Source organism: Phyllostomus discolor, chromosome 4 (assembly GCF_004126475.2).
Source record: "Phyllostomus discolor isolate MPI-MPIP mPhyDis1 chromosome 4, mPhyDis1.pri.v3, whole genome shotgun sequence".
Taxonomy (NCBI): domain Eukaryota; kingdom Metazoa; phylum Chordata; class Mammalia; order Chiroptera; family Phyllostomidae; genus Phyllostomus; species Phyllostomus discolor.
In genome coordinates, this window is record NC_040906.2 from 203,195,736 (window position 1) to 203,212,787 (window position 17,052).

The window sequence follows — 17,052 nt, forward strand, 5'->3', positions numbered from 1 at the left end:
ACAGTGGTTATTTTGAAAGGTGACTAATTTTTTATGGGGATGCTTATTTATTTTAATTTGAACCTGAATCCTTACTTGGTTTCCAAATTCAGGGTGTGCCTCTTGTTTGGGACTTGTACATGCGTAGGCATTCATTCTGGTCATCTTAGCATTGCTGTTTGCCGCACGGGCTCTGGTAGACCTGTCTGTTCAAATCCTAGTCCGACCCCCGGGAAAGCTGCTCATTGTAAGCAATAGTTTGCAGGTGTGTGGAATGGACGTAATTCCCCGCTTACAGGATTGTGAGGCTTAAGAGAGATGATACATACAAAGCACAGCACCCAGCACATGGTAAGTGCTTGATGTCATTAACTATTGTCCTTATAGCATCATCGAAATACCTGTGCTGTGTTTCAAGGACACAGGGCACATGGACACAAATATTATGGTATGTTTATTGAAGGCATTATTTTATAGTTATATGCCATTCTGGTTTAAATATCAACACCGGAAGATACATAAGGCCACCCACCACATGTAGTCTGTAGGAGGTCCATGCCAACCACGTCGATGGCAGGTCCCAGGCACCATGTCCGCAGGACGTCCAGCCCGCTCTTCCACGCAGCCCTCTGGTCTGCACTGTGATGAGCCCCTCACGGAGGCCCTTGACCAGGGGCAGTACTGCGCCTCTGGGAGGCACTGACTATGCAGGGCTTTTTGTTGTCGCAATCACAGGGGATCACTACTCTCCCTTTGAGGGGCGTGGGTGCGAAATGCCCAGGATGGCGCATGGAAAGAGAATTGCTTTGTCCAAAGCACCAGGCGCCCCTGCTGAGGGGATGTGCCGAGACTCCCTGAGCGGAAAGACGCACATCTCACCGGCTAGGGTTTGCTCTGTGCAGCCTGGTTCTTCCCCTCACTTCTCCGGTCGCACATCTGCAGCAACTCAGCCTGCTGACAGAGCTTTCGGATGGGGTGTCCGGGAGCCAGCCCGTGAACAGAAGCGTCTGCCGTCCCACCTTCTCAGCGACAGGGAGCACGGTCAGCTGCCGAGAAGGATGGGCCTGGGAAACGCCGGCGAGGCCCGGGCAGGCGAGTCAAGGGTGGCTGCCCTACTTCGGCGTGGTTCTGTTCCCATTTCCTCCTCTCCACACAGTTTTTTCCTGTCCTCTCGTTTCTCCAGTATTGTATGTTCTTCACGTGTTCCCAGGGCCCTAAGTGAGTAACTGAACCACCAGGAGGAATCGTATCTCAACAGCAGCAGCCCACAAGGAATAGACAGGCTTCAGAGCGAGGCAGCGGGGGGAGGCGGGCGGGGTAGAGAACACCATTCAGCCCTCTTCTTCAATGCTGCAGCCGTGGAAACAGAGACCCCGAGTCTACATTTAAGTTGCTTTAAACAATGGGGCTCCATAGAAGGTTTTAAAGCTTATATTATCTATAGTACATGCATGGCAAATGAAAACCTTTGGTTTTTTCACCTGTATCCATTTCTGACACACAGTCCAGAGCAGGTGTTCGTCTTATCAGTGATACTCATTTCGCGGGCCCACAGAACACGCCCTGTTAAAAGCGCGCTGGAAAAGACTCAGGGCCTGTGCACATTCCGGCAAACCTGGTTATAAGTGCACTGCGTTCCCAGATAACACTCACAGCCGCTACCACAGAATCATCCCCTACTCTGTACCCCAGAAGTCTGGTGAAGATGGGGCATGCTGGGAACTCGTGTCTCCATCCAGCAAGTCAGGGTTATCCGAAGCATTTTCTAAACCCTGGGATCAGTTCCCTTCCCTCTTAGCGAGGAGGATTCTCCCAAGGCTGTGGGCCACGGGGCCACCCCTCGGAGCAGCACTGCTGTGCGCTGGGCGCTGCCAGGCACTGCTCTCCGTAGAGACGCGGCACACCCTCAGCACTGAGCCTGCGGCTCCGACGACAGCTTCCTTAAAGCACCAGTGTTCATGTCCAAAAAGTCCCACGTTCTAATGTTATCAGAAGGTACCGACATCCAGGGCAGCACTTCTCAAAGGGAATGTCACGACAACTGGGAATTTGCCCCTCGTCTGCACATTCTGAAGACCAGATACAATCGACTTTAATTTAGATATTAGAACGATTCAAGAAGACTGTATCTCTAATAATGTCACTCCCATTCACATTCCAGTAGCTTCCTGAAAGGCCAAGCAGCCAGTGTGCCAGGAGTGCCACATGGGGTACGCTGCACATTGACCACGCGTGTCCCGACACGGAGAAAGAGTGTGAAAACTTTTGGTCTGGCATGTGGTGTGCTGAAAAATTGTGAAAAGCTGCAGGATATGTCCCCAATTTAATTAAGTTTAAAAAAATCCTTACAGCATTGATTCTAATAAATAGACAGCTACTGGAATTAAAAGCTCCAAGTGTCTCTGCCACGGACCCATTGCCTCGCTTGCAGGTGTGCCGTCTGCCTCGGGGCTGGGGTTAGAATGACGACACAGCTTTGTGGGACTCACGGGCGAGAAAGCCTTCGGACACGTCAGTAACTACAGCACCACCGATCGTTTTGAAGAACCTGGGGATTCAGCTTCTTAATAAACTAACAGAATAAAACTGTAAATGTTACCTGAATGGAAAAAAAATGTCTGCCACCTGGGATCACTAACAAGCCAGGCACTGTACCAGGCATCACACTGTTATTTAGCCTTCAAACTTCCTTGTGGCAGAAGTGAGGACCACTTCACATGGAGAAACCAGAGGTCACGGAGGCGAACCCATTCATAGCGACATGGTTCCCAGTAAGCACAACCGCGTGGTGGATGTCCAGGGCCCTTCCCTGACAGTTACCCTGGTTCTGTGACCTGGAAAGACAGTACCTCCGTAACATCCACTATGAGCTGTCACTAAAACTCACTCTAGAAACACATATGCCTCTTGCAATGGTGACCATTTTATTTACAATGGCAGGGCAGATTATTACCAATGTCCTACTTGTGGAAACAGCAGGGTGATGTTTCTTTACTCTTTTTGAAGTTCGGTAACCATGTGAGCAGTTCTGGCAAATCAAATGTGAGTAAAAGAAATGTGTGTCGCTTCCAGGGCGAAGCAACAACTATAGATGCTTGGTTCTCCAGGCCCCTCTTCCCTTTCCCTAGCAACCAGGGGAACCCGTGTGGCTATGGTAGTGCCTGGAGATCAAGGAAACCTGGGGTTACCAGGCCGGCTCGTCGGCAGCTTCTCTGGAGCGTCGTGTAAACCCAGAGTGGATCTTACATGAGACAGAAATAAACTTTTATTTTAACCCACACATCTGGAGATTGATTTTTACTGCAGCATAGCCCAACCTATCCTGACATTCATGGTGAAGAGAAGTACAGAACAGGCATAAGGCATGCTCTGATGCCCTTCAGTGTAACCTTTGGCTGAAACGTGGCTGAATAAAAACTCAAGGGCTGGACCAAGGAGAAGAGGAACTCTGTGAAGTTGAGCTTAAAGAGGTCTTATAACCACCCTTCCCACTCTTGGGGTGCTTCATGAGGAATCAGAACATTTCTAGATGTTTTCAGTGAAATAGTATTGGAACTTGGATTGGCACAGTAAACAGTCATTTTTGCAGGACAGATCACTGCCCTATGTCCACTAATTCAACTAAGCAGAACGGGCTTAGTGTATGCAGCAGATGCTAGTACCCTTCACTCTTGATTAGGCCTGTTGATATCCACATGGATCCTAAGGTATGATTGAACACACCACATTATTTATTTAATATTCAGTTGCATTAGAAAAGCTAACACATTTAAAAAATGTCCATTTACTTTCTAAGCTACAAGACTATCATTTAGGTAAAGGTTCACTTTCTCCCAAATGCTCCCTGTATCACATGTATAAAGTCTAAAATCTGTAGTAAAGTCAACTGATTTAGGAATAAAAGTGGAAAATGTAACTGAGAAATATCCCTCAAGTACTCAAACTGAATTGGCCAATTTTTATGACAACGACCAATTCAGAAGCAAAAGCTTCCCATTAACGTGCGGTAAACTGAGCAACAGGGATGACCCTGGAGCGTGTAGGCCCAGGGCCAAGCCTCGGCCCAACGAGAACAATTTAGAACGTGCCTCCTGATTTAAAATGCTCACCGGTCAGGTTCTCAGAGGCAGTTAGAACGTGATTTCAATCAGGCTTTATTTTTAGTAACTGGACCATTTTGGGATGCTTCCTTTCTCTGCCAAATAAATGACAGTAATTGTACCACCTCTGATTGTCAGGCCTCTTCCTAAAAGCTTTATATTTTACTTCATAACACTTTATAACATTAAACACTTCATAACAGCCACCACCTGATTGCTATTATTTTCATATTTTAACCGAATGATTCTGCTTCTCTGGCATGCGGGTGCGCACAGCGCTCAACCATACACACTCACACACAAACACACGCATGCACAGACCCCACGTGCAGCCACCTTTCCATGAGGCCGCTGCAAAGGCCCTCTGACAGGCTGCCACGGGAGAGTGAAGACAGCTGATGGCTGCATTACAGAAAGTACTTCTGTGCATTTATTTTTACATTGCAGATCGTTACAACTTTAAAAATAGTATATAAATAGGTGAAATACTACGTAAGCCAGCTAGAACAAAATCGTCTATTTCTACAACACACACACAAAAAATACCTACACGCCACGTTCTTCTGGGCCAAATGGCAACCACATACAAATTCAAGGTGAGTACTAGCCCATGGTGGCACAAAAACACCATTGGTGCCGTCACTTAGGAACTGTTTAAACAAAACAAAACAAAACAAAACTGGATGCTAAATCAAAGGGCTGGGAGGCTAAACAAACAGGGGAGTCAGTCTACCCCATCCCGTTCCAACTTTTAGGAATCTAAGTTTATTTTAAAAAATTGACGTATGCAACTTCTATCTCTTCTACGCTAACTCCAGAACAGCAGCTGCAGCAGCTCTAAAACTTGAGGTCCTTCTGAATCTCCCACAGCGTTTCCGCACTCTTCTTCAGACGCGCCTGTTCCTCGGGGGTCAGGTTGACCTTGATAAGGTCCGTGATGCCGCTCTCGCCCAGGACGCACGGCACGCTGAGGGCCACGTCTTCCTTGATCCCGTAGAGGCCCTTAATCATGGTGGACACCGGGTGCACTCTCCTGAGGTTCTTCAAGATGCTTTCCGTTAAGTCGGCCACAGACAGGCCGATGGCCCACGAAGTGTAGCCCTTCCTCTTGATGATCTCGTAGGCGCTGGCGATCACATCCTTGTGCACGTCTCTCCACTGCTCGGGGTCCTTATCCGTCCCTATATCCGAGTTCAGGTGCTTCAGGGGGACGCCCGCGACGTTCACGCCACTCCACACGGGGACGCTGGAGTCTCCGTGCTCCCCGAGGACCCACCCGTGGCAGCTCTCGGGGTGGATCCCGAGCTTCTGCCCAATCAGGAAACGAAAGCGCGCCGTGTCCAGGTTGCAGCCACTCCCGATCACGCGGTTCGGGGGCATCCCGCTCAGCTTCCAGGCCACGTAAGTGAGGATGTCCACCGGGTTGGACACCACGATCAGCTTGCAGTGCGGGCTGTGCTGGACGATGCTGGAAATCATCAGTTTGAAGATGGCCACGTTCCGCTGGACCAGATTGAGGCGCGTCTCTCCCTTCTCCTGGCGGGCCCCCGCCGTGATGATCACGAGGTTGGAGTTGGCGGTGACGAGAAAGTCCTTGCTGGCGACCACGTTCGGCATCCTCACGAACTGGCTGCCGTGCTGCAGGTCCATGGTCTCGCCCTTCAGCTTGCCCTCCGCCGCGTCCACCAGGGCCAGCTCGTCGCTCAGGCCCTTCAGCAGGATGCTGATGGCACAGGCCATGCCCACGGACCCGGTCCCTATAATGGACACCTTGTTGTGGGGGACGGCCGCCTCCGAGGTTAACTTCTTCGTGAGCTCACCCTTGACAGTCGCCATCCCGGACACCGGGGTGACGGACCACGGGCGCCTGAGGGGCGTGCGAGCGAGCTGGCGGGGACGCGGTGCCACGCCCGGACTCGGGAAGTTCGCTCTCGCGGCGCCCACTCTCCAGCCGGCCCACAGGAGATCCCAGCTCACCGCCATTCGGTCAAAAGGTGCGGGAAGAGAGTGGAAGACTGTGGCACGCAAGCTTTCAAGAGTCAAGGAAGAGCGCTTGCGGTCGCTTGCCGCCCCCCAGCGTGTTACTGCGCCTGCGCGAGGCCGTGGGCCGTTGGCCGCCCCCTCAGCGTGGCAGTGCGCCTGCGCGAGGCCGTGGGCTGTTGGCTGCCCCCTCGCGTGGCAGGGTGTCTGCGCAACGCTTTGCGCCTCGGCCTGCACCCTCGGTGTGGCACCGCGCCTGCGCAAGGCAAAGTCTCACAACGGCCTCTACAAAATACAATACTTCTCGCATGCAAGTTTTACCAGCACGGATTCTCTTCACTATTTAATGTGAATGCTTGGCCAACCCAGGTTTTGCATTTTCAGCGTGTATGCCAAGTAGAAATGCTTTCATTCAGTCCAGATGAGAAGAAGGTTAAACTCCGCATCGGAACCTGGTGGAGGAGTAAGGAGCCACCCCCCACCCCACCCCCCGTCCTACGGTGCCCGGGCCGTCTCCTCGCGCCGGCGCAGGGGTGGGGCTCCTGCTGGGCACCGGCACCACGTCCAGTTTGCACGCCTCCTTCCTGGAGAGGCTGGCTTGGCCTCCAGGCCAGCACCCCACCCCCCTGCTCCACCACGGCTGGTGAGTCCCGACCCGAGGGGGTGGCCCAATGCTGAACCTCCCGGGTTTCCTTTCTCACGCGGAAAGGGTGGCTGGTGATTTCTCGGGTGCAAAGGTGTAGCCTCTATTAGAATGCGAACAGGGCTTGAATGTCCTTACGGTGGCAAGTTTTAGCCTGCACCCAGAGAGCCCTGATTGCCGCGGTACAATAAAACACGGGCCGACCCTCGAATAGGGGCTTTAACAGCGGGTGCCCGCTTGAGCGGGGGTTCTCGGCTGACCCCCCGCAGCTCCCACCGGCGCTGCTCCAGAGGCAACCCCATGCGCTAGCACAGCGCTGCAGGTCTCACCTCCGCTGCATTTCTCCGGTCCTTCTTAGGGACTTCAGGCTTCGCAGGACACAGACATATTCGCCCTAACGCACCCAATAAGCTACACACGTCCAGACAGAAGTGGCGCCTTCTCCCCACTCGCTGACGGAGTTCCGCATGGCCCTGGACCCTGCAAGGGCTCGTCCGAACTCTCCGCTCCTTCTAACACAGCGACGGGCTCTCCCCTACGGGGGCTCTCGGAGCGCGCAGCTGGCTCCCTCGTGGCCGGGGGAACAAGTCCGTTTCAGAATACTGAATCTTGGTAGAGTGAATATTTTATATTCAGGACTTGAAACCCTAGCTACGCTCCTTCTTCCTGCCCCTGAAATGAGGTCCAAGAAGAGAGGAAAAATAAGCAAAGGAGTCAGCGGGCGGTGGACAGGCGGGCGGGCAGCAGCGCTCCCGCAGCCTCCCTGCAGCGTCTGCCCGCGCGGGAGCCGGCCGGACCCCAGTCTGTCTGCGGGGTGCAGCCGTGAGCCCCGTGGCACCGGAAGTGGCGGGGGGGGGGGTGCCACACACCTGATTTCGCTCCACACTGGTGGTCAGAGCCATGGCCGCCGCTTGTCAAATTAAATCCTGGAATTTTCAAAAGGATCATCTTTATTTAGTACTGGCCAGCATGTTAGAGGGATCCTTTTAAAAGACCAACTTTTGATAGTTATTTCCTTTACTCCAGTCGTAACTGGAAACGTTTTAGCCGAATGCCTGTACCCATCTTCTTCCTGTAAAGATACCTTTGACCAGCCAAGTCATTTTTCCAAGATAAGTGTTCTTGAGGGCGAAATTCAAGGACAGAAAGACTCTTAGCTAGATGTCTTCTTTCTATAGTAATTTTCTTTGTAGAGTGTGAACCTCTTCAGAAAAAAAATATGAGAGCTGCCTCTTCAGTTTTCCCCTTAACCACAACCAAATCAATTTTGAGGGGAAAAGATAACACTTTCCAAAATAAAAATACCTCAAACAAAGCAGTTCCTTTAATGTACAGTAAGTCTGGCGATAAGAAGGAAAGAACTAAGGGAGATGAAGAAATGTGCGGGACCTCCACAGCAGATTCAGGTCTTCTCAATGCCATGGGAAGCTACATGTAACACATACAACTAGGCAACGTCCTACCCCAATGGCCTTCTGTCTTAGGTGGCTCATTATTCCTTGTGAATGGAGAACCTAACCTAAATTATCTACTCAAAATGCAGGACAGTATTATGGCTGATGAAAGGATTGAGCCTTAGTACTTCTGGTTACAAACTTAGGAGGAATGAAACAGGAGATAAAGATGACCACTGAGCTTCTGGACCAAGAATGATTACAACCAAGTCCTTCCACCTTGACACTCACCCCAGCTCCCCTGCCCTCTTTCTGTCTAGGAGCCCAGTTCAAGTCCAGATGCCCCTTGACTTACGAGGGGGTTATATTCTGATAAAGCTACTGTATGTTGAAAATATCATTAAGTGGAAAATGCATTTAATACACCTAACCTGCCAAACATCATGGCCTCGCCTAGCCTACCGAAAACGTGCTCGGAACGCTTACATTAGCTACAGTGGGGCAAAGTCGTCTCGCTGTCACTGTCCGGAATCAGAGAGTACTGTACAGCACATTGCTAGCCTGGGGAAAAGATCAAAATTCAAATTTCGCAGTACAGTTTTTACTGAATGCATATCACTTTCACACCATCATAAAGTCCAACTATCACAGGTTGGTGACTATCCATATTCCATCTTCTCCTAAGTCTACAATGCCCTAAGCAGAATTGACTTTAAATTTTTTTCAATGTTTTAAAATGTATTTATTTTTAGAGAGAGGGTAAGGGAGAGAGAAAGAGGGACAGAAACATCTATGTGAGAGAGAAACTGATTGGTTGCCTTTTACATGCCCCCAACTGGGAATCCAGCCCACAACCCAGGCATGTGCCCTAGTCAGGAGTCGGACTGGTGACCTTTGGGTTTGTGGGACGATGCCTAACCCACTGAGCTGCACCAGTCAGGGCACAGAATTGACGTTTTAAAATCCTCTACCACCAAAGTACTTCATACCTCTCTCCATGATAGGATTTATCACACACAATTAAAGGTAATCCAGAAGGGATCACCTTTTATGTACCAGGTATCCTTGTCCTCTAGAGCAGAGCTTGGTCCATGAATAGGGATTCAGTAAAAATGCTCATGGTAGAAAAAAACAAGTAAATAACTATAGAACTGAATTAAGATGGGCTAGAGGGTTGAAAGGTAAGAGAGGAAAAGGCACTGAATAAAGGGGTAGATAAAATGCATCTGTTTGGGGTTTCTAAGCAAGGTTGATGTATAAATTTTAGATAAAGCTATTGATAAGCTAAAGATTCTTTAACTGTTCTCAAAGCCAATACCTACCATTACCAAGTTAGAACATTCAAAGAAAGAAAGAAAAATTATACAGTGCTAGGAACATAGTAAACGCAAAGGCAGAGAGAATAATTTTAACCTTTAAAATTATTTAAAATGTTTTGTTCTTTGGAAAACTTTAAAAAAAATCTATGCACAAAACCTTTGATTTGCAAAAAAAATGTAATTGAGCACAGTGTTAATTCACATTATAAGCTGATCTAAAGTAGTCTATAAACTCACCATCGTGCAAGTAGGACATTATATAAACAATTATTTTAAAAGTCTTCTGATTTGAAAGTCATAAATGCAAACTGTAGTTTTGAAATGAATGAGTGGGCTGTAATTCTATTGCTCACAGATACTAAAATCTATGTACTACCTAACCCTTGTGTGGGGGTTTCTACAAAGCCAGGCACCTGGACGTATGTGCCTGTGGCAGCAATACTGGGAATGCTGGGGAAGGACAAAAGCAGGGCCACAAAGCCTTGTCTCCTGAACAGAATAAAAGTAAACTGTCAAGTCAAAAGGCAACACTGGGATGGACTTCCTATGATGGTATTGAAATATTATAACATGAATTGGCAAGCTCTAATTATCTAAATCTCTTTTTTGTTCTTTAATTTTTTATTTTTATATCCTCACCTGAGGACACGCTTATTGACTTTAGAGAGAGGGAAAGGGAGCGAGAGAAACATTGATGTGAGGGAGAAACATCAATCAGTTACCTATCGCATCTAGGCCTGTGCCCTGACCTGGAATCGAACCTGCAACCTATCAGTTTATGGGTTGATGCACCAACCAACTGAGCCACACCAGCCAGGGCTCACTCTTGTTCTTTAAAGGCATTATCTTACACATAACTCTTGGTCTAAAAGAACTGCTTGTATTATATTAACCATAAAAAGGGAAAAGAGGAAGTATTTTTAATGTGGAAAAGCACATTAAAATTCCTTAGTATGCGTGTAAACATCCCAAATCATATCTAAAAATTGAGAAACTTTAATGACAGGGTCTAACTGCATAGGGGTTTTATTAATTACCCCATTTCTTTTCTGCCAGTGGATTAAGTAATAGCAGTAGTACTATAGTCCTCAGTAACAACAGCTTTATTCATCTAAAACCATTGGCATGAAGAAAATCTTTGTTACTTACAATTTGAGGTAGCAACTGAAGTTACCTGTATGAACTCAAAACTGCCAAAACAGATTAACTCTGTATCATCAAGATTAAAAAGTTTACTTGCCTCCAGGCAGTCCAGGCCAGGAAGGAAGGCGGGTTTGGGCGTGGATCGGCAAGCACAGGGCTCCCAGGCTACAGGAGGAACACGCCTTCCAGCCAGGCCACAACTGAGTGTGACAGAGACTTGTGAAAGACACACCCGGGCTCCTGCCTGAAGCACCACCAACCAGACCGTTCCTTGTGCCCGTGCCCTGTGCACTGGAGGGTGTCCTGCAGCATCCCTGGCCTCCATCCACGAGATGCCAGCGGCACCCTGTAGTTCTCACAGCCAAAAGTACCTCCAGACTGTGCCAGAAATCGTTCTTTAGGGGGTAAGGAGCGGGAGGGCAAAACTGCTCCTGGTTGAGAACCAGTGAGTTAGTGAATAAGCAGGGGCCAGATCACAGAGGGACTCAAGCTAATTCAAGAAACTCAGACTTTATTCTCAAGGGAAGGAGGAGCCATTGAAATGAGGGATGTGCTGTGATCAGATTTCAGCCAACAGATGTTGACGGAACGCCCCTCTGTGCTAGGCACTGCATCCGTGCGGAGGACACGGACACAGGCATCAAGAGAGGAAGGTCTCTACTCTCTCAGAATTGACTCGCTCTTTGTGAAGACAGATAAAACAAGGAAATGGTCGATGCAATCTCACTTGGCAGTAAGCGCTGTGAAGAAAAGGAGACAGGACAGCGTCGGAGAGGCACTGAGTGGCGGGCGTGAAGAGGCTACTTTATTGTAGATCAGGTGGCCTGGGGAGCCCCTCTGAGGAGGTGAGACAGGTCTGGGCTGAAACCCCGGATGGCGACAGAGCCAGCGGTGCCAAGACCCGAGCACGGGGTCTCCTGGGCAGAGTGAGAAGAAAGGCCCTCCTCGGGCCTGGGGCTGGTGGGCATGGCAGTGGGGGGGGGGGGCAGGACGGGAGGGGGACCGTGCTGCTTCCATGATGTCAGACTCCAGGTGGAGCCACTGAAGGGGTGTCAGTAAAAGAATCACAGGACCTAACTCCATTTTAAAAGTATCTCTGTGTGCTATTGATGGGGAACTCAAGAGTTAAAAATTGTAGTTGTTACATTCAATAGGCTTAAGTGACTAATGCATGTGGGAAGCTGTTATTCCAGGAATTGGAATGCGTGACAGGAGGTGGACAAACAATTCAGCCCTGGTACCCCAGGGGGTCTTGCAAGCCGGGGCGGTGGTATCTGAGCCAGTGTGCTCCAGGGAGAGAATTGTTGATCAGTAGATTATATGATTAACCTTTTTTGCAAACCCCTTACAGACCCTTTTCTCCTTATAAAAAGGTTGTCTTGAGATTAGATGTTAAGGTGGTTTTTTAGCTGACATCTGAATACAGCGCCCATAAAAATTCAATCCTTGTCTCTACTTGTTGGTTCTGGCAGTGACGGGCAGCATGAGTGCTGACTTTCCTGGTTTTACTGTGTGGAGAAGAAACTCTGAAGGAAGGAAAGGAGAGGTCGGTTTCCTGCCCAGGAAACCATTTCAATACACAAGGCACAAGATGAATGGAGGCAGATGGAGATGGAAGGAGCCAGGCTGTGTTTAGTAGCAAAGCTAATAGGCAGGACTTGCTCATGGCTTAGAGGAAGGGAGTGCAGGGAAATGAAAGACTCTACGATGATTCTGTGCTGTGTTTTGCTTTGAACAACCGGGAGATGGGAGTGGCACTTAGTGACAGGCAGAGACTAGGGGAGGAGCCAGCTGGGGAGGAGGTGAGGAAACTGGGTCGCTGACCTGCCTGTGAGACCCGGTGAGGACGTGCAGCAGGCAGCCGAGAGGCGGCTCTGCAGGTCCAGCAGGAGCTGTGCGTGTGGGCACCCACACGGTACAGGCTGTTGTAAATGCCAAGGACTAGAGCAGAGCACCGCGGATGGAGAGCAGAGAGTCCAAGGAGGAAGCCACTGGTCACTGACGTTTACGCGTCTGCCAGAGGAGGGGCCAGCAAAGGGGACAGGCACAAAGGGCTGCTGAGGTCGAAGGTGTCTCAGAAAACAAGACAGTGTTTCATCGAGGGGAGGGGTCTCAGTTGTGTCGAATGTTGCTTGAGAGGTCAAGGAGCAGAGGGTGAAGACAAGACCTGGATCCGGCCACACGCAGGACACTGGCGACCCTTACAACAGCCGTTTCAGGGGCACTGGGGAAGAAGCTGGGCGGAGGAGAAAAAGGGGAGGCGGGGAGACAGGGACCACAGAGGTTTGCTCTGTGGAGGGAAGCAGACACACGGGCTGGCCGCTGGAGGTGGACAAGGAGGGCTGGGAGAGAACTTTCAGAGCCGGCAGAAACACGTGGGTGTCTCCATGCGCCGCAGCAGAGGGACAGGCTGACCGTCCGCAGAGGCCAAGGGTGATGACGGGAGGAGTTCCTCGGCTAGATACCAGGAGTGAGACCAGACGCCCTGGGGACAGGAGGAGAGGCAGTGGGCGGTCCAGGGCGGGTGGAAGTTCAGGGAGTGGAGCCCAGCGTGTCTGAGGTGGCTGTGGGGGGAGGACCGCGGAGAGGCGAGGCAGAGGCCCAGAAGCCAGGGATGAGGTGTGATTGTCACGGGCAGGAAGGCGCTGCCAACCGCAGGGGCTGCGGAGGTGAGGGAGCAGCAGGACTTGGTGACCGATCAGACACGGGGGTGAGAAAGACTGGGGTCGTGAGTGGAGTCCAGCTTTTCTCCTCAGGCAGCTTTGTGGGTGTGCCGCCGTCCACTGCGGGTGACCAGGAGCAGGGTGGGAGTAAATGACAGTGCAGTGGGAACACCCACGAGGCCCGGAGGACATCTAGGCCTCAGTGTCCCGTCAAGCAGGCCCACGAGCCAGCAGCTCAGGTGCCGGGGCTGGAGCCACAGGCCTGCCGTGGACCGCACAGGGACGAGGCCACCAGACGGCGGACCGTGAGGGAGAAACTACAGGGCAAAGGCAGGGGTCTCAGTGTAACTGGGGGCGGGGGCAGAGGGGGGCGGCAGCAGCGTCCCAGAAGCCAGCGGGACACTGGGGAGTGAGACACAAGAGCCAAGCAAGGATCAAGAAAAATTACCAAAAGAATAAAGAGCCGTGAAAGCCCAGAATCTGCTAGCCCACAAAGCAAACGGTAACTGGTGTAACTGCGGCATCAAGGCAAAGTGAGATTGTGCTCGGCACAATTCACGTTGTGGAAGGATACAGAGCACGTTAAAACAAGTTGTTTATTCCTAAACTTAGAAATATTTCAGGCAGGAAAATGCAATGTGAGAGAACACTTCCATTTTCTGGTATAGGGTAAGTGAATAATAATATAGAAGTGTACCAACATACATAATATTTTTTCATAGTTCTAGATATTCAGAAGTGACCGATAACAGGTGCCTTTTAAACAAAGCCTAAGGAGCAAGCGGAGCCACGGGGCATGGGCTCACGGCCCTTCGGTCAGACAGGTCTGCCTGCCCGTGCCCCATTTCCTGTGCTCAGTGTAAGAAGTAAGTACAAAGAAAAAGGAAATCCGAGTGAAACCAAGGACGCCTTTCCTCCGGTGGCACAGGCTGGGAACATTCTGGGGGTGATCAGGCCTGCTTGGTGTCAGGCCTCGAACAAGGCTTTCACGGCAGAGCTTATCTTTCTTAGTAACTGTTGCACATTCTCACTTCATAAAACGCCTGGGGCCCTACTTTACTTATAAAAGGACTGGTGGGTTTGTAAAGAGCTATCTTGGCAAAATGCCGAAACATCCCTCAGCCCCCAGGAAAAAATGTGCACTGGTCATTATCTCCCTTTTCAGCCTGAGCGGAAGTCCCTGTGACGCGGTCTCTCTGTCACCAACCAGATTGCCCCTCCACATCTCCATGGAGTGCCTCACCACGGGGAGGCCAAGCCCCTGAGAGCTGCAGGGGAGGGGAAGGAGGGTGACAGAGACGTTCCTGTCACCTCAGAGCTGAATTTCACCAACGCACAGTGCCACTTCCCATTCATTTAAAAACGACTGCGGGAAAATATGCCTCAGTGCTCGAGCTGTTTGAAGACCTGAGAGCCCGACGGCCGGACCCGTCTGCAAGGGCACGATGACTCTGTGCTCCGGGCCTTCCAGTAAGCACCACCATTCGGAAGGGGAAGCGAGGCCGGGAGTCTGCTGACGTCTGGTGATCAGAGTAAGAAACTGAAGCTTGCTTCCTGGGGGCAGAAGCCGGCAGGATCTTTGGACACACTGAAATTAGATTAGGCGAGGACGCAGGGGGGAAATGTTCCAGCTGCTCTCGGACTTCTGAAGATGACTCAGAAGTGGCTGAGACTGGACAGTTTGCCAGGAGACTCGGACCTGTTTTTGATGTTTGACCTCAGCGAATGAAGACTCTATAGCATGAAGTCTATTTCCTTCTTAGGTATCTTAGAAGTTAAAAACGTTTACGCTTCTCTATAGTTTTTTTTTTTTTAATCCTCACCCAAGGATATGTTTTTATTGATTTTAGAGGGGGGAGAAAGAAACGGATCGGTTGCAAAGTCAAAAAGAAAGGGATTTGGGTATAATTAGGAAAAGCCCTCAAGTTGGTCATAAAGCCATTAAAAATTGAGCCTAAATATTAACATAAAAAGTATGCCTAGTAGCAGCTGGAGAAAATAAATTTTACTAGCATCTGATACTGTCCTAGAGGAAAGGTATAATATTGCTTGTCTTAAATGATCTTTCTTAGAATAGGAAAGTCAAATGATAATTTTTAGAGCAATATTTAAAATACATGTTTTATTAAAAAAAAAAAAGAGGCCTGAGCTTTTGAGAAAGAAGCAACCCACGTCAGCAGATGAGGAGGCAAGCCCTGATCCAGGATGATTTCCATAAAAGCCTTTATAGCTGCTACAGCTGTGGGGCCTTCCGGGGGGGGGGGGGGGGGGGGGGGGGCGGGGTGTAGAAAAGGAAGAAAGGGAGCGCTTGCCATCAGACTGGCAAAAGTTTCAGAGTAACAGAAGCCACTAATGGCATGGGTGCCAGGAAACTTGCATGTTGACATCTTCTAAATTGTATCAACTTTCCTGGAAGGCCCTTTAGCAACAGAAATCAAAAACATTTTTAACATGCACTTTGATTCAACAATAACAGCTGTCTCTAGGACAAATTTCTTGACCAAGTAAAGTACAAAAAGATGTAAGCCTGCAGAGATTTACTATGGTGTTTAATAGTGAAAAATTACAATCTAAATACTGTTGGCAGGAGACTGATTAAGGAAATGATAATACACAGTAGAGTACCATGTAGTCATTAAAAGTGATGGAGATTTATATACTCAACTGTGCCAAGAGGTTCCTATGGCAGTTCGGTGAGGAAAGCTTCCAGAGTGGTGCAGTGAAACATTTATACACGATTATGTGGGCGTGCCTACAGAAGGGACACTTCTCCTGTAACAGGTGACTGCGACTCTGAGATGTCTGGTCATTCTCTGTCCCTTCTGGTACTTTTCTACATTAATTCTTCTTTTACAAACACTGAGTACATATTTTTACCAAAGTAAAGGCATTTTGTTTAAAAAAGAAAACACAGGTCCAAAATCTATTTCTCTTTAAAAATACCAATATATATAAAGACAAATCCCTCTTATCCCATCATAAAAGGGCAATAAACAAACCAAAACACTCCCTACATTTATAAGTTAATTTTTAAATTTAAATCCCTGGACAATTTAAAGTATTTCACAATAACTAAGAATGTTTTCATTCATAGTCTTATTACCATTGAGGTTTTAGCTCCTGTAAGGGCAAAAGCTGTAAATTACCTGTAAATTCTAACTACGCAGGGTCTCATGACCACGTTACATACAAACCGCAGTAAACATTGGCAGTGGGCCATTCTGACCAGTGCTTTGAGGCTACAGCCCCACTTCCAACAAATGTAGACCGTATATGGGTCCACAGGCATAAAAATCTATGAAGTTTCCAATGATATCAGTCAGGAATTATTTATATACTTGACGTTTTTCCTTCTAAGGGGAGGAGAAAAGAAGACTAACTCTGAATATGCTCCACCTCCTCCGAAATCCTTTCAAGTATGTGTTCCAACTATGACAAAAGGTAAGAAAGTTAACAAGTCATTGCTCTCGAGTAACAACTAAGTTAACTGTAGGTGGCGTGCTTCCTTTTCTGGTGCCGGGGGCGCTACAGCTGGTGTCACTGGAGGTCCTACTGACTGAGGAGCACCGATCCCAAGCCACTCTCGCCACTTAGAACGCCTGCCCCGATAACACAGCCGTCACCGTGCCACGGTGGTGTGGCGTGGCGTGGCATGGCGCTCACTGGGCTTGAACACGTCCATCTCCTAGAACCATGAACCCACAGCCACTGTTCATTCTTTTCACGACTAAGTGACTGTGATAAAATTAATGCTGCCTCCACCATAATCCGATGATAAAATACCCCAATTCAAAGTAACCAATGAGCCCATACTGAGCAGTCAGTCCGTGC

At 49.3% G+C, this 17,052-nt stretch overlaps 2 protein-coding genes across 2 annotated transcripts in view; both read right to left on the reverse strand.

Moving 5' to 3' along the window:
* Window positions 1-17,052, reverse strand: part of TMEM242 (transmembrane protein 242) — a 30,298-nt gene that overhangs the window by 2,000 nt on the left and 11,246 nt on the right. The gene's annotated exons all lie outside the window — the stretch shown is intronic.
* LOC114494564 (L-lactate dehydrogenase A-like 6A) lies at window positions 905-6,521 on the reverse strand. The gene has a single exon (XM_036024933.1). The coding sequence runs from the start codon at window positions 6,060-6,062 to the stop codon at window positions 4,917-4,919; it is 1,146 nt and encodes a 381-aa protein (XP_035880826.1). The 5' UTR covers window positions 6,063-6,521; the 3' UTR covers window positions 905-4,916.